At 36.7% G+C, this 22101-nt stretch overlaps 1 protein-coding gene across 1 annotated transcript in view; it reads right to left on the bottom strand.

Annotated features, from left to right (window-relative positions):
• Positions 1 to 22101, bottom strand: part of LOC122814297 — a 780122-nt gene that overhangs the window by 133743 nt on the left and 624278 nt on the right. The window contains exons 56-57 of the mRNA XM_044086885.1: positions 15289 to 15576; positions 13521 to 13754 (exon numbers count right to left, since the gene is read on the bottom strand). Of these exons, the coding sequence (XP_043942820.1) occupies positions 13521 to 13754; positions 15289 to 15576 (522 nt within the window). The remainder of the gene's footprint in view (positions 1 to 13520; positions 13755 to 15288; positions 15577 to 22101) is intronic.

Raw genomic sequence — 22101 nt, 5'->3', positions numbered from 1 at the left:
CAACTCCAATGTTTACAAATGCAGACATCTTTCCAAATGTTGCCTCATAACCACTTACAACATGTATACTTATTTTTAGGAATATTCCTTTTGCTAAGTATTCTTTGAAGAAATTTGTTTTTTTATATATTCGAGTAGATGGTTCTAGATGTTCGGGACTCTATGGACCATGTGGCTGAACAAAAGTCAAGAATGTACTGAGCTGAGTACTCTGAGCTTGGCCATCTACATCTTTGTCATTTCTGTTTCTCTGCCTCATGGAAAGGATGTGACTCTAAATATAGCTCTGTCCTAGATCTGAGCATAGCGTTCATCCTTCTATAGCTAAATTGAAATCAAATCAGCAATTTTCTTTTCTGTTACTGCAATATCCTAATGCAGATCATCAGCTATTATTCTTTCACTGCACTAGATAAATGCTGACCTTGCACTGGTCAATATTTCTCTGCACTGGCTAAATTCGAATCATTAGTTGTTTGTGCTTCCTCTGCAATATATAAATGCAGATAATCTATTTTCCACTCTTTCTGTGCAGTGTCTAAATGCAGATCTTCCATTGGCTATTCTTTCTCTGCAGTAGCTAAATGCTGATTATCCAATGGCTAATCTTTCTTTGCAGTTGCCAAATGCAGAAAACTCATTGGTTATTCTTCTTTGCAGTGGTTTAATTAAGACCTCCTACACAGATAAATCATCTATCATGAGGATAAATGCAATTGCCCTATTGTAGGCTGCAGCTGTCTTGCAATAATAGTTATATATGTCAAAAAAATTCATTTGTTGGTGCTGCTGTATCTACTTCCTGATTCATAACGTTTTGTTTAATTAAGCTGCTATAGATTTGTTTTGCTGAACTACTGAGTCGATATGCATTTGAATGTCTTTAATGCTTGATGAAGGCTTACGCTTAGATCCTGCTATGATTTGAATAGCTTGAATATACTAGCTTTATTAATTGTTCTGCCATGTTAACAGCAATAACAACTCTGTGCAATTGCTGTTTTTGCAAGTTATTGTTATTCATGTTTTCTTGCACTTACATTTTTTTGTACAATGACTGGATTCAAACATTTGAACAAATATAAACTTTGAACTTGAACTTTGGTCCAAAAGCTCAAATATTTGTAAATCCCATATTAGTCCATTAAAAGGTATTGCTTCACCTCTGTGCTTCATTGTGTGCATATCATGTATGTTTCTGTTTATATCTTGCTTTTTCAAGCCTTAAGTCCAAGTCATGCTTGAAAATAATCTTTGAACCCATTCCCCTTATCCATTCACCCAATATATGCATATGTATATACAAGCCACTTAATCAGACAGTGCTCTGGGACAACTGAAAAATGGCTAGGCTTATCAAAGATCTGCTGGACTGCATTCCTAGTAGTTACCTATGATCTTATGATATAATTGTAAAACCTGTATCTCAGGGTCAGTTAAAAAGTTTTGCAATCAACAGTTGTGTCCATATACTTGTATTCTTGACGGATTCACTATCTACTTCTGCACTGAGCCATATCTAGACAAATTAGTAATTTTAACACTGTATATTTAAATGCCATAACGAATACTAAGTAAGTAACAATGCCCAACAAGGCGAGTGTTACTAGGAAATAACCAGCTATCCAGAAATGTTCTAAAACCTGTTTCCACTGGTGGAAGGCCTGTTTGCCCCTGGAAGGTCTTTTACTCCCCAGTAATGCCCTCCCAGGAAAGTATCATTATATTTAGAAAGTGGTCTACCAGTGTATCAGTTTTAAAATGTATTTATAATATTTGTCCTATAATTTGGGTATTCTGATATAAAATATTTTCTCCTTCTTAATTTAGTATACCATATAATGTTTTAGTGGGATATGGAATATGTGTGTGGGTGTGTGCTTATGTAGCAGTAAAAAAGTTTAGTATTGTTGTTTTTTTCTATTACTGTGAATGTGCTTTAAGATTTACAAAGACAGCCTCAAAGCACACAGGAACCAAAAAGGCAGAGAAGCACAGCTCTACTTGGCAGAATAAACATTTAATTGATTAGAACTTTCATTTCTTTGAGCAGAAACTTCTTCATATAAAAAAACAACACACAACAAACAAATTTATAAGGTCAGGTGATCTAAAAACAGTTACAGTTTACACAAGAATGGCATGAGATTCATATTGCGTACCTGGACATCTGGTTGATGAAAGATACAGGCAATAAGAGGTTCCAGTCTAAGGTTTACAAGAAATCTACATGCTCAAACAGTTGTTTTGTATTTTTCAAGTGAACACCCACTTGTCCAGAAGTAGGCGGTTGTCAAGGGCCTGTCTGTTTGGGCCACTCAAATGACCACCTTGGATGAAACCTTCTGGGATGAATGTTTCGTACTTACAGAAATGTTCCAAAAATGTGTCTATTTGACTTGTTTTATAGACAGTTTAATGCTGGAGGCCATGAATAAATGTGAACGGAAACATTTTTTGCCTATTTTAGGTACCCTTGTGGACAATTCATTTGAGTTTTGTTTTTCTGATCTACAAAGACAGAAATTTTATGTGAGTTCTGCAGTTCATCCCCAGCCCCCACGTACATGTAAACTGTAGCAGGTGCACTTACTTTGGTTTTAACAACAGTACTAAAACTGAAAGCAAACTCTTCATTAAATGGTAACGTGAGTATAAAACAGATACTTTTTATATCCAGTTAGAAATGATTACTGAACAGTCAGATGAAGAACTGTAACAGAAGAGCAGTGGGTATCTCCTGTTGCAAACTCCATGGAACAGTATGTCTAGCTTATTTATTTATTGTTTGCTAAACTGCTTGGTAAAGTCCTCATAAGACCCTTTTCACTAATAAACTGAGCTATATGACAAAAAAACAAGAATAAATAATAAAATAATGTGTCAGAATCAAAACAAAATAACCTGATAGGTAAAAAGAGTGCTTTGTAGTGGTGTAGATAGCGGTGAATTATAATATTTAGAATATACACAGTGTGAAAGGAGACCTAACATGATGCCTTAATATGCCAGTGTTCTGTGGTAAAGTTAAAGGATTGTCCTGTTTGCACTTTCTCTCCCTCTCTGTTAAGCTGTGCATGTCTTCTTGCTAACACAAGTGAATAAATACAGATTTTGCACTCATGATTTTACCTGCTTTCATGCTATAGCAGCTAGTGATGTCTGCAGGAACCTCTGACTACTGGTTCAATATAAGCAGACTGTTGTTATTTATTGGTGTTAAAGACATCGTTCCAGTGCATCCTTTGAAGAGAAGGTACTGTTCTGTAGGAGCTAAAACCATGCAATCTATGCAGGAGCAGCTGACAGTTGGCTCAGAAAGAAGTACAATTAGAGAACAGTGTAAACAGCAAGGCTTCATCTTCCTGTGCTGTGAGGTGAGACAAGATTTTAATATAAGGACCAGCAGCTGCCTTGTTTCATATATATATATATATATATATATTTACATACGTATATATTTATATATTGATGTGTGAGTGAGAACTGTCACCTTGCACTGTGTGTATTTTATCAGTAATTGATGGAAAAGGTGTTTTTTAATGAATTATGCAAAAGCCTACAACCTGCTGTACTGATGGTTTCCAGATGAAAATTAAAAAAGTAAGATGATTTATATTTTATAAGTACATATACTGGTGAACTTGTAATACTGGTGATTTTATAGTTACGTCTTTCATGGGAAATTAAATGGGGTGAAAAATTATTCATTTTAGAACTGTGATGATGTTATTTTAGTGGATGGATAGTTACTTTTCTGAAGCACATTGTTGAATAATTCGGTTAATTTTGTTTAACGGGGTACAAATGGCACTATTTTGGTTTTCTTTTGTTAGGGATTTTTATTTAGGCTGAGAAAAGGTCCACTTCCTGTTTTGTGGGCTCTCTTGATTGATTGATGTTACTACCTGGCACTATTTAACCTCCAGTCAGTGCTGCTATATAACATCGTTTAGCATGTTAGTTTTAGACAGTGTAATCACTTGCATTGGTCATGTAATTCCATGTAAATTCTTGTTTGAAGACCGCTTGGAAGAGTACTGAATAGCTCAAAACAATTAAAGCATTATAATGTCTCTCCACAGAAAATTTCCATGAATCTCTACAGGAATTGCCAATAAAAAACTATGGTCATGCTTGTTTTTATCTCAGATCAGTGATTTTGGTTTTGTTGGTTTGGAATTTTGATAAAATCTAGGTATGTGAAACAGATACAATTTGGCTACCATCACAGATATGCATATATACTGTTCTCTATTGATTTTTCAAAAGCTTAGGTTGTCGAATGCATATTCATTGACTCCTAAGTGTCGAACACTTAAAACAGCGAATGGCCACATCATCAAATTCTTTCCTTGGGAAAGAATTCACGTGAATGTTCTCGGGGATTTGCCCTTTCCCCAATGCAGAGCATTCTTGGAGTTGGTATATTTAGTTAGGGGGTGTGGAGGCGAAGCCCCCCACTATGTTTGGGTATGTTTGTTTATTTTGTTTGTGGATAGCCAAGTGAATTCTTTCCCTAGGAAATAATTTGATGATTTGGCCATTTGCTGTTTTTAGCTTTCGAAGCTTAGGGGTCGATGATTTTGGATTCGACAACCTAAGCTGTCGATGTTATGATATAGACACATATATACTGTGGGAAGGGTGGGAATATCCCAATGATATTTATGATTTATGATTACATTTATGTGTGCTGATATGGAAAAGTTATTTTAAATGAATAAAGGATTCAGCTTAACCAGAAAAAGTCAGCATTTTTAAATGTAATTGATCATAATTGTGGGTTACTGTTTTCTCACCTTAAAATTATTTTTCCCTCCAGCCAGGGGAACAAGCCTAAGTCTTTTTCATAGTACCCAACAAAAATTAAGAAAAAGTTTCAGGGAATATGTGTCTATGGATCTTTTTGTACCACCGAAGCCCAATGACATCACTGCTTTACTATTTTCTATTGGGTTCTAGGTGGCTGCATGTGTTGTACTTTAATGTCGCTCATACATCAAAGAGAGTTGGACTGCGGGATGTGGTAGAATTAACATCTGAAGGTGTGTGATATCGCATTTAGTACCTTAGCGATAATGTTGCATCTAGCAGGCATTTGCTTTTTATACTGTATTCTGGAAAACCTCCTAGATGCTATAATGCATTGAAGGTGCAAAACCTTCCTAGCCAATTATCTTGAAAACGGTGTTAGATATAAGTTTGAAAATCTGCAATTCATGGTGTATGCAAACAGCAGGGACTGAGGTTTCAGAGTTCTATGATAAATAAAAATTGTTGGGTTTTCTTCATCAGTTTTTTCAAATGCTTAGACAAAAGCATAATGTGAGAGTGACTATACTATTTTGGGGACAGTGTAGTATATACACCTTAATTACTGATAAATGGGATCAGGCCTTACAGTATTTGATACAGTAAGCTACATTCTGACCACCACTTGCTACAATGGCATTAGTGTATTTAGCAGATATATTTTTCTTTGTATTTACAAATACTCACATTTGACTCTCCTGTGTAGCTCTTTAATTGAAGATACTGTAACTATTTTTGAGAGTTACATCTCAGTGGATTGTAATGCCTAGTGAAATGAACTGAGGTAGTTACTCTTGCTTTTAGGCTGTTGTTTTTGGTGAAGTCCATAAAGGCCCCATAATCATCACCTGAACATGATGATTTGGGAAATCTGCTAGGAGACTTTTTTGCTGTATTGGGAAACTGTTATGACTTAGTAACACTGCTGTGGGGATGCTTTTGTGAATTCTGTCTGGAGATTTTCAGTGGTTTTGAGGAAGTAACTATAATTACAGCGCAATTTGCAGGGCCATGTCAGTACTTCAAAAATGGATGAAAATGCTGCAGTGATATTAAGCTGCTATGATACCGCCATTTCTTCTTGCTTTTAAAGTAGGGATAACAAAGAAGCACTTGTGAACAGAAGGAGAAAACTGTTATGCACCTGTTCCTATATTTTAAAAGTTTAATTTAAGTCACCACATGCCTCCCAAGTGCTGTACAATATAGCAACCAAAAATGTATACCATAAAAAGGCAATGCTGTGGTCCTGTGCCATTTCCACCAAACTTTTTGGGGTGTAACCATTCTATTCAATCACATGTCCAACAATATCCAAGCAACATTGTACTAGGTGTCAAATGAAACAGAAAAGTCAGTTTGATAGTTATACTTTGCAATAAACTGAATTTCATGGTTCTGCAGCATTATTGAAGGATTGCATTCCATATCTGACCTGTACTGTACGAGATGAAAACAAACACAGAAAAGAAGAATTAGCTGAGTAGTGCTTTAGAGCAAGTCAGATGACATTTCTGGAATATACCATGCAGGAACTCACCATTGCCCATGTCACTGCATGCACATAATGTAGTAAATTAATATACATTTATATAAATAATAAATTAATAAACAAACCACTAAAGTAAAACTACCCTTCAAACCCAGGGCATTCTTCTTACATCATAAATACATATAAATATGCCAAATGCAACAATCAATAATTTAAAACCATAAAGCACAAATCAGGACCAATTAAAAAGCTTTGCTGTCTGCAGGTATGCCCAATTGCATGCACAATTAAGAATCTTTTCTGTACATTGTTAAAGAGGAATACCTTTTTATGTTCCTGAAACCTCCAAGGCAGATCATTGAAGTATGGTGACAGCATAACAGAGGAACTGCAGCTAAGCATGTCCAGTTGCAAACTGAGAATCTGTAACTGTCCCTGCCATGCCGATTGAAGGCATCATGTGAGAGCACAACCACTGAATAAGTACCTCAGGTTTCTACTGACCAAAACAGTACGGACAAGCCTAGCTGAAGGAGAGCTGTTGTTTCCACCAGCAGATAATGCTGTTTCTGTACCACAGGTGCAATATGCTCATATCTGGAACACCCTGCTAGGTAATGTGATGAATACTATGGTATCAGTTTGCAAGAAGGTGTAGCACTAAGTATATATTATGGAGCAGTGCAGCAATTCAGGAGAGAAGTAAAAGAGTTGTGAACCATTACTGGTAAAATGATAAAGTGGGAAATATTAATGGTATTCTCCAGATGGCAAAATACCCCTTTGTTAACTATGCCTGCTCTAAAATGTACATTACCCTCATAAACAGCACCTCCTGTACCACTGAAAAACTCACCATCATCCATAATTCATGACTGGGTACCAAGTATCAAATGGCAGTAATGTGGTACACCAGTCAAACATCAGTCTTATTTGCATTAATTTTGGGCCTGCTGCCATCCATCTCTCTAAAGAAATGTGAACTATGCAAAACAATTCAGTTTCAGAACTGAATCATTATTACCAGGGAGAAAATACAAGGGTGTCATCTGCTCAGAAATTCAGAATCAGCTCATGTTTTCCAATGATTTTAGCTAGAGGCAGTATGCATCATTTAAACAGCCAATGTGACAGAACTGATGTCCGTGGTACACCATAAATGTCATTTCAACTGAATAATACTGCTTCAGAATAAATTCCATTCCAGGGCATTATACCAAATCAGTAACATTCTACTGACACCATTGCATCAGTAGGGTTCACTATGATAATAAAAATAAATGTAGATACATAAAATCAAATTATGGATTCATTTAAAATGCAATTCCACTGACACAGCATTTTATCTGAATGTGCATTTAAATGGAAGAAAATACTGTTTGAAAACAATATGAACAAATATGAACAAATATTAAGCAGGTAAGAACTCAAAGCAGACAAGGTAAAGCCTATTAATTTCTATATAGGCAGATATTTTTGAGTTATGAATGTAGTTATAGAAGCTAACATGATGGCATCTGTGATGACTGTCTTGACATAGCTTGTGTGTGACAGGACTACGGCTTGACATTTTGGAGTAAATACATTTTCCACAATAACATTAATGTCTTAAGTAAAAACATACATGAACAAGACTTACTTATACAATATTATAATAAAGAATGGCAAAATGAAACTGATATATTCAGAATCATGTTGAGTTTTGAAAATTGCCATATACTTCAATGCAGCAGTCAGACAGTGTTCATTTAGGTATAAAAATGATGCATAATTCAATACAATAGTGAGACCATATTCAGCCATTTAGGTATAAAAATGACATACTGAGACCATCTTTAGCCATTTGGGTATAAAAAGATGAGATTTCAAAGGCCATGTGTATGTACTGTATGTGATACATCTACTTGAAATGGTTTCTGAGGATGGAAGCCTATGGGTAAGTGTAAAGACTTGTAACATTTTGTCACATTTGGCCCATAGCAGCCATGGCCCAGTGTCACATTTATGGACCTTCCCTATGACTTGCACAGTTTATGTCTATGTTTCCAGTGTCATGCTGTGTATGATCAATAGCATTTTGCACACAGCTCTGCACTCCTATGCTTGTGCATTTCGTATGATTTTACTTCACCTGGGATACTTTAGAAGTAGATGGATTTTTCCATTCCCCACAAGTTATGATGGGAAAGGGCCCAGAAAACTGCATGAAATGGTTGTGAGTGTAGCAGTTATAGGTATCTTTTACATACAAACTGTTTCAGATTTCTGTGGGTAATTGGAAAAAAATCTGTGCTTTTGGGATGATCGTGATGACTCCATTTTAATGTATTTTGAAAAGTGTGGCTGATACAGATAAATGAAGGCAGATTTTTGCATAGCTATTTAATTTGTGCTTTCCACAGGAAGAGTTTCAGTTAGGACCTGTCCCACGCTTTTATAACAAAGTATGTTGTTTTATTACTGCAGTGCTGTTGACTAAAGTATGCTTTATAGCAATATACATTACATTACCTGTGAAAATCCAGTTTACTCTGGTGCTACAGCATGCCCTCATTCTAGCTCTAGAATGTTAGTGATGCTGTTGTGTGCTTCCTCACTCATCCTTTAGAGGGAGCACTGTTGCTTTAATGCCATTGTGTGAAACAACAGTTTAACTATGAGATGTAGAGCTGAGAAACAGAGGCATAGACAGATCTTTTGGAATTGTATGCCAACTTCCAGAATATAGCCCCCTTACCCAGAAATGCAGCATCCCAACCTCAGAAAGTACACTCTTAAGCAAAACCCCATTTAGCCAGACATTCTGAAAAAAGAGAAGGCTTTTAATAAAATGTATTAACTGCATGCCATGTTTTAATTTACATCAAAGCACATCTCATTTTACAAAAATTATTTTTAAAAATTGTGTGACATGGTGTAACATGGTATATGCATATGCATATGCATATATATGCATATATATATCACAAAGATGACCAACTTTGCTGGATCAATGTACTTACTGTCTGAAATAAAACACTGTGGCAAACAGAACATTTTTAAGAACGTGTAATGACTCATGCAAACATTTTCACTTTATCATGTATATCTGAACATTTATAGCCTTAGAACTTTGATGAGTCATACCTTAAATTATTTAGAAGATATTTCTTTCAAAATAAATCTTATGTTCTGCAGTACAGGCTATTGTTGTGTTCTCTCAAAAACCGTGACATGCAAGTGTTTGATTGTTTGATTGATATATATGATATATAACCTCTACATTTAAAATTTTGAAATGCAACAAATTATTTTATATTACCATTATGTTTACTGTCATTATATGTAATATATTTCTAATCTCTCAGTGCCTCTACTGCAGTTTATAATTACATGTATCATATTTCTTGAGTATGCGTAAAATTATTCTGCATCATACATGCTTTTCCACAACACCAATTTTTAAGTGTTTTTTTTTCTAGCCCAGATCTGCCCATCACTGCCTCCCCTACTGAATGCAGTGTAGTGGGGATGACATCTAGTCAGTGATGGGCCATAATTTAATGATTTGTATGCTTTCCTTAATCCCCTGCCCTCCAACCCCACTGTGGCTATGCATGGAAAAAACTGCAGTCCAGGGCTCAGATCAGTATGTGCTTCCACATGGCAAGTTGCAAACCCAGCTACAGTCTGAAGCACTGCTTACTAGATTATGTCCCACTGTTAGCTCTTTGCTTGGTCTGCTGTACGTGGTCTCTGTTAGGTAGAAGTTGTAAAGTGGCTGACACAACCTCCTTCCCTCCCTCTCTACCCAGGCTGGCAGGTGAGCCATCAGATGCCTCTGACTACCCATTTCTCCTGGCTGATCCTCCAGTGTTTGTGCCTCTGTGTGATCCCAGATAAGGTACAGAGTAGTTAGTGCATTCTTTCTGTGTACTACTGAGCTTACCCCAGTACTTAACAGCCCTGATCCCATTACAGTCATTCTGGCACCTGTGAAATTGATATGATACAATGCTTGTGCTGTTTTGTAAAAACATATGCAACACATCCAGTAAATATCCCATCTGCAGTAGAATTACACAACAGCTTGTCTGTACCCCAGCTGTATCAGCTGAATTATCATATTTGACATTGTAAAAGTGGCAGACATTACTGTACTGAAGTGATCTACATGTTCACTCTTACATCTCCTTGTAAGAGAGGGATCTGAACAGAATTTGACACACACTTTATATTTGACATACCAGCACCTGTTGCAGAGTTGTTTCAGAGGAAGTATTTGTTCTTGGTGGTACTACAGTAACCCTCTTCTCCAACATTTACATATTATAGTACACACATTATAGATCATGGCAGCATGGAATCATTGCAGAATGTGCACTATACCTTACCTGTCACACTCAGCTTCCTGTGCTACTGTACTCCACACAGAGTGCAGTAAAACCTACCACTGAAAATGTGTGCAGTGTGGTTCAAAACTGCTATAACATAACTGTTCACATAATAACTTTGGGGGTACAGGGACACTGATCACCAAAACCTTGTCCCATAGTGCAAAAGTAATACAGTATATATCACTTGTGTAACAACACAGCTGTACTCTACAAAGTAACTGTGTGTATGTATGTATGTATGAGTGTGTGAGTGGGGGGAGTGCAATGACATCTGCAAATAAACTTTGCACCATAATGCAAAAGGACTGCAGCATTAATTATTTTATTGTTACACAGCTGTACTCTACACTATAACTGTCTGTGTGTGTGTCTGAGTGTGTGGTGTAATGATACCAGTGAAACCTTATGTAGCATGGTGCAAAACTGCTGCAGCATAAATTATTTTTGATGTCACACAACTGTACTCCACAGAGTAACTGTGTGTGTGTGTGTGTGTGTGTGTGTGTGTGTGTGTGTGTGTGTGTGTGTGTGTGTGTGTGGTGCAGAGATACTTACCACTGAAACCTTTTGTAGTATGTTACAAAAATTCTCTACCATAATTTTTTTTGCCACACAGTTGTACTGTGCCTATGTGCATGTGTGTGTGTGTGTGTGTGTGTGTGTGTGTGTGTGTGTGTGTGTGTGTGTGTGTGTGTGTGTGGTACAACACTAAACAGCAATATACACATATTATTAGGTTCTACAGGCAAGATTCAGCGATATGAGATATGCACTGTTCATAGCTCCCAAAATGGCGCAAGTTATGCATACAAGTGATTCTCAGGCAATGCGCAGTATGCTAAAAGAGTTGCTTTGTCAGACGGTAAGCGCAGTGGCATAGCATATTCAGATCAGCAGAAATTATATGCAATAGCGCAATGCATGCTCAGCAGTATATCTGCAATTCAGAGAAAAGCTTCACAGTGCAGCATATAGCAAAACAGAAGACACATGTATACACAATAATGTGGATAACACAAATATATGCAGTATTATAGCAGCTACTCTTGAATACACACACAGAGCTATGTTACTGCAGATGTGCTAGGCAAGATATGCATACTGCCAACACAGATCTTAGGAAATCTGTTACCAACCTTAACCTGTAGTGCTGCCTACAGGAATTCTTAGGCTAAACTTGCTGATTTGTCTTCCTGTATTAAATATATTGACTTGTTTGCTGTTTTTGTGGTACCCATTGCATGTCTTCTGTGGACTGTTGCCCTTTTAAGCAAGTGATGCTCAGCTGTAGTGTTCATAGAAAGCGTATCAATTTAAACATCAGTGCAAATGTAACTTTATGTTTTGTGCCCTTTAAGAACATGCAGTGCAGTAAAATGCAATTAATAGAAATAATTTAATATAATAAAATATTTAAAGCCTAAAATGCAGTTTTGCATAAAATATATTGTTATCTAAAGCCAGTTGACCATAAAAGCAACTTGGGCTACTGTTCATAGTATATTGGTTGCCAGCGATGCTCACTCAGCCTGCTCTTAGTTGAGCCTACTCTCAGTACACCAACCAGTCAAAACCACAACTACCAGAAAGAGAAACTGCAGAAAGAGTTCTATTCCAGTCAGTGATATATATATAGCATAGCTGCATATACATCAAAGCTGCACATACATAGTAAATTTCAAGCAATATAATACTGTCCACATGTGGCCTGCCACAACATGCATGTTCCACATGCTACTTTGCATAACTGGTGTTTCTTTAATGAGATGCTAATTAGATGCCTTTGCTCTCTACATTACTAATGTGGTTAAATGAGGACGGATGTTTTAGAATTACAGATTGCACATCTGAGTACCTAGCAATAACAGTATTAGGCAATGCATATTCTGTTCTAATATACAGTGTACAGTGAACTGAATTATTTGGTCAAGACAATGCTGTACTAATATATATAAGGTTACTGTGCATGCGAAATTCTTGCTGTTAGGACACCTTTGCTACAATATAAACATGGCCATAGCAGTGCTGTCACAAAGTGATTACATTTTTGTGTGCATGTATAGCATTGTCCATACATATAGTATAGTACAGCAATGTATAGCATAGTATAGGCTACCTGCAGGATCTTAATCAGAAACAGACTTAATACAGGCAGCACAAATATACAGTCCTATAAACAACAGCTAGCCGGCCATACAAAGCCGGCAATAAACTTACTGTAGACAGCATGCTGGAGAAATGCAGGCAACAGCCATATACCGGGTAGCCCATCAGTATAAAAATCCTAGCTAATCCATTACCCCACTGTTAATCACTCTGATTTAATATACTTATCATATGCATTCTTTTAGTGCCTGTGCACAGTACCTTCGGGACTGCGCTGTGTGCAGTTCACAGCCCTGCTTTTTTATTAATGCTGCCATGCTATACCTGGTTTCTGAACCCGATGCCCTGGGGTCAGCATTCTTGGCTTTTTCATTATGCGCTGCAGGTGTGCCTTTTGGATTTCTCCCTACGTACATTTTCTAAAACTTGTACACTACTTCATACATTTCATACAAATCCTTCCTGTCAACAGAAACCATATTAAAGCATTGTGCTCTCTGCATTTACTCTTTATTGAGTGAAGACCAACTTACTTATATTATCTGAGATACTTATTCAATTACAAAGGAAAGTAATGTGGGTAAACCTGATTTATTCTCATTGTTCATGCATTTTGCATTATCAGCATTATGCTTCAGAAAATATAAGAAGAAAAGTTTTCAGTGCTATTCATATTTCTGATTTTATATAGTGAATTTATATGAAACCATTATTTTCTAATACAAACGCACCTGCTTGCAAACCAGGCTCACTTTCTCCTGCTGAATTCAAAGCTGTGACTTCGATATACCCACTCACTGAAGTTGGCACGCTGCACGTGGAGTCTGAAGTTGTACAAATCACAGTGCTTTGATTATTGAAAACATTGTATACTTTGTATGTTGTAGCAAAGGTGGATGTTTGCCATGAAATCTGAAGCGAATTTGAATTGTTTGCCACAGTAATTCTTTGCGGTGGACAGGGAGCTTAAAGAAAGCATAAAAGAGATTATTATTTATGGAATACTACAGCTGTGGTACACATTTATGTACGATTACATGTTACTAAAAACTTTCAAAATCTGGTTCACAAAATCATGCCTATGCAGCATTTATTTCCTGTGGAAAACAAGTCTCTGTGAGTCTGCAAAATATAACTTGTATGATAAACTGAGTTTCGGATGAGTGCTACGCACTTAGTTTAGTGGCTAAATTGTGGTCGCGAGAAAGTTTGCTTAAAAAATGGCTAGCACTGTTAGCCATGACTCCTATGAAAAATAACTGCTAACTGTTCTGTAATAGTAGAAGTTTTGCATGGTTATATCATGAGTATCATCTAAGCTGCTCTGAATTTCAACACTAGAAACAACACTGAATTTCTTTTCATGAAACAATTCAGAAAATAGCAACATACAAATATTGTTTGGCAGTTACAGACAGACCAGCAATGCATACTTACATGAACACATACATACCCTGACCAGTTTGGGACTAGGTGTGATCCACTTTAGAATTTAGACGTTGCAGAATTTTGGATACTTAACTGCATGTTAGTCAATACATAATGCATGTTATTTATTTATTTTTACCAATTTAGTCCTCTTATTATGTTTGGATACTGCATCAGTTTGCTAATGGCATTTATCTGATGAATCATTACTCATTTTAATCAGACTAAGGTAAGCCTCTGCAGTACAGAGGCAACATCCTTCCCTTCGAACAGGTAGCATGGTAATAACTGTAAATCTTTACACAAAAATCTTGAAAATTGCAATGACTTCCTTGTGCATATGGTGCTTGGACAAAGTAAAATTATATTTCTTTGCATAACATGCTTGTAAATATAGTGGAAGTATAATATTCTGATTACATTTTATAAAAATAATATACAGTACTTGTGGGAAGCATTGCAGTGAATCATCACCAACAGTACCTCTTGATGTATCTAAAAATAAGGTTTTGCACTGTAGGGAACCTTTAGAATTAATAGAGTAGACAATGCCTGACTGGGATGTTCCTCCTGGACAGTTGCAATTCAGACTGGTGAAAATTGTTTATAATGAACTCCATAATCCCTGCGGTCCAGCTCTATTAGTAACTTTTTACCTACACTGTTCTAGATTCCAGGATGTTTGTGGACCCAGCTCATATTCTGAGACTACTCCTCACCATTGTATTTTAGGATGTTTGTGCACCCAGCTCATATTCTGAGACACTACTTCTGACCATTGCATTTCAGGATGTTTGTGCACTCAGGTCATATTCTGAGATGCTACTTCTGACCATTGCATTTCAGGATGTTTGTGAACACAGTTCATATTCTGAGACACTACTACTCACACTTGCATTTAGCTACTCTGTGCCAGACTCATACAAGAATATGCAGTGCCACATGCAAAGTCTGTCTTCAAAGATGGGAACATTTAACTTTTGCCCAACATTTGCTAGAACACATGCAGTCTTTACTGAAACAGATCTAATAGTTTAATACATGACAGCATATCCGTGACTATCTGATTACCTGTCATGCCACCAAATGGAGGACCATAAACGCTGACACCTGCTGCATTTTTTGCTGTAATGGAGATGTTGAATGTTGAACTGCAGGGAATGGGTATAAGGAAAAAGGGATAGTCCGTCCAGTAAGATGTTAAATTAAACTGAGAGTCTGGATCATTTTCCATCTGTCCTATGACATTAGCTGAATATTCTGATCCACAGTGGCTTTCAATCCAGCTTATTTCAGCTTCCTGAGTACCGTAGAACATGCGACGAAGATATATACCTGGAACATCAGGAGGGCATGGAACTGCGGAATTAAAAAAGAATGAAACAGGAAAGCTAAGTTATTATGCACTATTTATAACAACAGTGATGCTCATTTCTTAACATTACACAATTAGCAATAAAGCTATTACAAACACAATGTATTTAGGTACCATTTATTGCAGTTTTAGGGGAAACATGTCATAATAAATAACAGTGATTGGTAACAAAAAGTACTTAATTATTCTGCTGCTGTCGTTAGGCTACAGTACAGCTCTGGTGCAACAAACAGTGGCTTCAGGCTCTTGTTTCATTCATTTGGATGTAATGTGATGTAACAAGAAGACACTATTAGTATTCTGATGCGCTTCTAGCTCTATGTAGATATGACTTACTGTATAGTCTTTTTTTTAATTTGATATCAACAATTAAGGAAGGATCATTAGAAACTTGTCTTTGAAAGAGTTTGAAGTAAAGAACTATATACATACATACATACATATATTTTTTTTCTGTTTTTTTTTAATCATGACTACATTTTATTTCATTGAGTTTTGAACTTCCAGTGCCAAGTTTCATCACACCACATATTTTGACCACCTGCTACATATTATCAAACAGAAAGCTTGACATGCATTGTTGCTAAAAGTCACAAATATGTGCAGGCTTTAGCTTTTGTTCCACATAATTTAAAGGATATGATTGTCAGCAGTCATAAATAAACCCAAACTTTAAGTTAAAACAAACAAATAGATAAATAAACAAAGTATTGTTTAACATAAAGCAGAGAGAGCAAAGGTTTTCAAAATGGACATTGATTGTACAGAGTGCCTCTCAATTTGGGAAGCTGATGATGAGGGCTATTGGGATAACAAAGGATAGTAATGGAAAAGACGGGAACAAAGAAATGAGTTTGACAGATAGAACAGCATGAATGCCACATTGAAGGCCTAATCAACAGCAGTTGTGAAAAAGATATGCAACTGCAAAAGAATTAAATAAGTAAAAAGCACCATTACAAACAGAAAAATGGTCCGTAATCAGTATTTAGAAAAGTGAGATGATCAGGATGGAAGTGAGTTAAGGTCAGAATGTGCATCACTCAGTCAAATGACAATATATCTCTGGTTCAATACCTAGCTAATGAAGGGACTTATGAGGATATCATATTTGGTGCTGGAAATTATAATCATACATTTGCAATTAAACTTCAGAGAACAGCAAGAGGACCTTAAGAGAGAGAAAGAGAGAGAAGAGATAGGTAAATCAGTCACAAAAATCAATGATGGTGTTGCAGTGAATCATGGGAAAGGTCATACCAGGGCAGTGCAGTTAACAGCGAAGAAAGCAGAAATGACAAGAGCAGATACCAAAAGGAAACCTACTAGATGCTGTAAAAAACAAAACACTGTATACAGGAAATGCCATATAAAATATGCAAGTAGTTATTTCTGTCACAAAGACAAATATTGAAATGTTAAAAGATATATGAAATGCCAAGCGTGCAATTGATTGTGTGGCCAGACCATATCACAGCCATCCCAGCAAGTCCAAAAAATCCGTCAATATAAACTAAAAGGGTCGCCGGTAAATTTTCCGTTAATCTTAGATAAATTGTGTTAGTTTAGCAACTTGATTAATAACAAAATGACAAAAAAAAAGCAACGCAGTTTTTCCTTTTTAATAATCTCGCTAATAAAAATAGCCCTTTAAATAAAAGCTCCGAGATCTTAAAAAGCGAGGAGATTTTTTTTTTTCTTTTTTTAAACGGAGATCTCTCTGTTTAAATTTTAAAGCTGTATATTGTTATTTAACATTAACATAGCGACTTCAGAAACGGAGATATACCGATTCTTCCTCCCATGCTTTGCCCACACTGTGTAACATGTAGGATACACATCAGAATCAGAACTGGAAGACGACACAGACAGAAGGGCAGCAAAGAGGCGATATAATGCATTATTTTTTATAAAAATTTTATTTCTTTTTTCTAAAATAATATAATATAAATAATATTATCATGTGGTGTGGGCTGGATTTATGTGACGGTTCCACGGTTGTGGTCCTCCGGGCTTCGCCGACCAAACCAAACCATGCCGGGGTAAAAGCATTACCACACCAAGCGTGGGTTATTGCTATAAAGGCAACTAATGATAACTCATCAGTGAGTTATAAAACAAGTCCCTATCAAAAATAAAATACATCAAAATATATATGTCATCTGTCCGTATAAATAACAAAGGAAAGACAGAAAATACCAACATTTGAAATATAAAGGAAGGAATGATACCTGCGCTAACATTTATCCTTATTGACTGCCATTTCAGTACTTAGTTTACATTTATATGAATGTCAGTTTGACCATCTGTCTCTCATTCAATTCCCCAGTAGTTCATGCTAAAACTTGGGCACTACTGAAATCTGGGTCAGCAGTAGTTCATGCGAACAATAAGCTGATTAAATTAGTAATTGACCCTGATGCACCAAACCTGCCCTGCAGAGCCTGTAATGTTCGTGTGACTGTTGTCCATGATGGAGTTTATTTAGCTTCATAAATAACCAGGTTGGTTAACTAGGACGTCTTTCTTTTGCGCATTATCATGCAGCCCAGAAGGAAACAATGAGGCCAAGAAGTAAACAAAGACGTAACAATAAAATCTGTATGCAAGGGCATACAGCAGAAGGCAAAGTGAGGCTATAATAATATGCTATAGTAAACAAGTAGCTCTAGCCATATGGGGTCAATGAATATTGTAGGGGCAGCTAATAGAAGATGGAAGGAACGCACATAGGTTAGCCAACAAAACTGAGAAATGATCACTTATTCATTTTCTAAGGTGGTATACAGAAACATGTCTGCAGTGCGAATAAACTCCTACATGCTGAAAGTGTAGAGTATGTGTTTACATGTATCAAGCAGTAATGCAAGGAGATTAGTAACGTGTAAGTAAAGTCAGTAGGAGTAAGAACTCTGTAATTTGTGGCTAGTGAAAGGATTTATGTTTACAGAGGTATGGTTATCTTTAGTAGGTATCTATTAACAACTTCATATGGTGATCATAGTATATGCAGTCAGGGTAAGCGGTGAGGCATGTACAAAGGTCTTTTTTTCTGTAATATGTCTTTCAGATTGCAAAGCAGTCTTACAGCAGTTTATTGCAGATGAATAATGCCATGAGATGCTATGGAGCTTCATCTTGTAGACTAGGATTTAAATCCCACAGGGTCCATTTTTCTTCTGTGCAACTATGAATAAGTCACTTAACCAGACACTGCTCCCGAGTCACCCCTAAAAGGGGTTTGTACTAAGTGGATTTACCCAGTTAACAAAAAAAAAAGGCCATGCTGTGGTTGGGTTAAGGAAAGCCAGACAACAGACAAGCAAAGCAGAAAAGCAGTAGCTGGTGGTTATGAGGAAGCATTGATAAGTATTGGTGGAACCTAGGGCTTATGTTTGCAGATTTGTTATAGGTAAGAAACACTTAGGATTGTAAGTGAGGATGCCTAAGTATATCCAAGAAGATTATGGGTACAGAAGATCTTCTGAAAAGTGGGGTGATTAAGTGATAGCCTTTGAGACAGGGTCTACATTAGTTTGACGAAAGTTTCTTTCAGCGAGCACCTAATTATCTACCTGTATTCAGCGAGACTTGCTTCTGCAATTCACTGAATTTACCAAGGGCAAAGAAGCAGTTGGCCAACTACACAACTTTGCCCTTTTCTCCACTGTAGTGTGATCTCGGAGTTGGTATATATAGTTAAGGGATGTGAAGGGCGAAGTCCCCAACTTGAGTGGGTTTGATTTAGTCAGAAGTTGGTCTGTTGTGCTGCAGGGCAAGTATTTCCTTGTTGTTGGTAAATTCAGCAAATCATGGAAGCCATTTTTGCTGAATACGGGTAGATGATTAGGTGTTCACTGAAAGAAACTTTTGGCGACTTTAGACCCTTTGAGACATCTGTGGGGTCAGTGATCATTGTTTGAGCTTTTAGGTGTGCTGAGTTAAGGATTAACTGTTAAAGACAGATGTTTTCCATTGGCAGATAAGTCTTTGGTAAAGGGAATATTATTTCATGGCACAATAGGTCAGATAATTAGTTACAAATGTGTTCACTTACAATAGTATCACCTGGCACGTTTCTGAGCAGAACATTCACAATGCAAGGAAAATGACAGTCCCACCCATGGATTCTAATGGCAGAGTAAGCTTGTTTTGTAGCGCTATTGTTACAACTTGAACTGCAGATTGCAGTATATCAAGTGCGCTAAAAGAGAGTAGAGCAGACATGTCTAGTCACAGATATGCAGAGAAAGACAGATATGATGACCAGACTGGAGTGATTGAATTGGGCAATACAGTTGTCATAGAAAACTGGTGAAGACTGAAAGAAACATAAATTATAATTGATTGATTCATAAGTATTATGGTGACTCTTTTCTCAGCATAAGTACTACACAAAGCTAGGGACATCAGGATTAACTGTTTAAATAATTTGTGACTATGAAAAAGAAAACTGTTTACTTGCATTTACATGAGTGAAAGAAAGAGTATTTTATTTGTACAAGTGCTCTTGTTCTGGCAAGTCATGTTCTTTATGCGCACTGCCCAAGTGTCACAGTTGAAAAGGTTTCATGGAGCAGTTTACTTACCAGGTTATTAAACAAGCAAACAAACACACAAAACACATGAAACTCTGTTTTTAGGAATAAGGATTGCTTTGTTTTTCTCCCATCTTTCAGGAACTAGGAAACTAGATAGGTTATTTAATCACCTTTAATGACCAGGTTGGAGGTCCTTTCCTCTAAGAATCTGCGAATGAGGATTACACATTCAGGATTATTGCTGATATGGACTGTATTAGCAGATGGACCACACTTGTAGCTGAGAAAGAAAATAGCTTGAATGAAAAATAATGGATTCTGATAGTTCGTTAGGCATCTTTAGGCAGCCAGGCACAAAACTAGGATTTTAACAGGGCAAATGGTTATTAGGTGCTTATAGTGATGTTGCAGGAATTGTGATCAGATGTTAAGTACAGATTCATTTTGTTTGTGTCTTTCTTCCTGTGATTTCCAAAAACCTATTAGTTTTGTCTGGCTGACTAAAATGGATTGGGTGTATAAGGACTGATGTTGACTCATTCATGAACAGTTCTGTGAGCACTGATTCAACAAACCTAAACTGATGTTCACCATTTTGAGTGACTGACCAAATATTTATTTATTTATTTATTTATTTATTTATTTATTTATTGACTAAATATTTATTTATTCATTCATTCATTCATTCATTCATTCATTTTTTTTTGTAGAGGAATATGCCCCAAGCAACCCTCCCATATGGGGATATACCCTCCATTCTAATTCGATGGTCAAGCAACAGTGGGTAAAATGGGCAATGTCTACAAACACTTAAAGTATTTACATAATATTGACTCAGCAGTTGCACAATTGTCCACTGAACACTTGACAGGTTCCTGACATGTAGGTGGGTAGCAACTCATTTTATTCTAATAGTAAATTAAAATGGATTACGATCATCCCTTCAGTGACAGCAAGAAAATTATGTTTCTGTTAAGAGGAACGTGAAAATTTGAGAAGTTGTAATCTTGGAAATGCAATAGATGATAAATAAGGAACCCACTGGAGCTAGTCAAAAATAGTATAACAACAAACTATTCGAAAAAAGAATGCTATAAAATTGTGAGGCACAGAGAATGAAGAGCAACAGTTTATGCAGAATCACTGCCTACAAATTTACTGTTGTACAAGAAGCAAATAACCCCCCTTCCTATCCATCAATATAATTTCCTCATCATGCACGAAGATGAGTAAGCAACCTCTCCCACCTCCCAAGTGTTGTGCCTCCATCATGCAGATATTCATAAGTGGCCGATTCTGTTTCTATTGTCATTTCCTCAGTTGTGTGCAAAAATTAATAAATAATCCTAGTCTCCTCTCAGTAGTCACTCACAAAATGTGGTCCACTTTACTAAAATGATCCCCTCACTGCCATTCCATGACTATCTGTGAAACTTAACAGTAACTCCTCTTTCATCTCCTCCAGCTTGTCCTGTCACTAATCAGTGAAATGTATATTAGTCCACCGTCTCCCCCACCTGTCATGTCCCAAATGTTGAAGTGTGTCACTTATACCTCCTGCCACCTCCAACGAGTCATGCTCCTGATCATGTTCTAAATGACTAGTACACCCATCTGCACCATATATGTTGCCTCAATTAATTAACAGAAGTAATAATCTCCTTTTCTTTTATAATGCTGCAGTTATTCAAATAATGTATGAAAGTTCCCTCCTTTGTTGTCATTCTCCACTCATTGAAATAATAATTCAGTCCTCCAGTCATGGCCTCCCTTATCATGCCTGTGATCATGCAAATAAATAATAAATGCTCCATCTGCTCTCTCTTGTCGTGCCCCTGATCGCTGATACGACACATGCAATCCTCTCAATGTTCCCTGGTGTAGGTAGGTTTTTCATGTAAATTTTATTGTTGTTGTTGTTTTCTGACAACTAATGATCAGTTCAGATCCCTGGCTTCTCCCAATGTT

The sequence above is a fragment of the Protopterus annectens genome, chromosome 10.part0 (assembly GCF_019279795.1).
Source record: "Protopterus annectens isolate FY-2018-M chromosome 10.part0, PAN1.0, whole genome shotgun sequence".
Classification (NCBI taxonomy): domain Eukaryota; kingdom Metazoa; phylum Chordata; order Ceratodontiformes; family Protopteridae; genus Protopterus; species Protopterus annectens.
The sequence above is the reverse complement of the archived record's forward strand: the minus strand, read 5'-3'. Positions and strand labels throughout refer to the sequence as shown.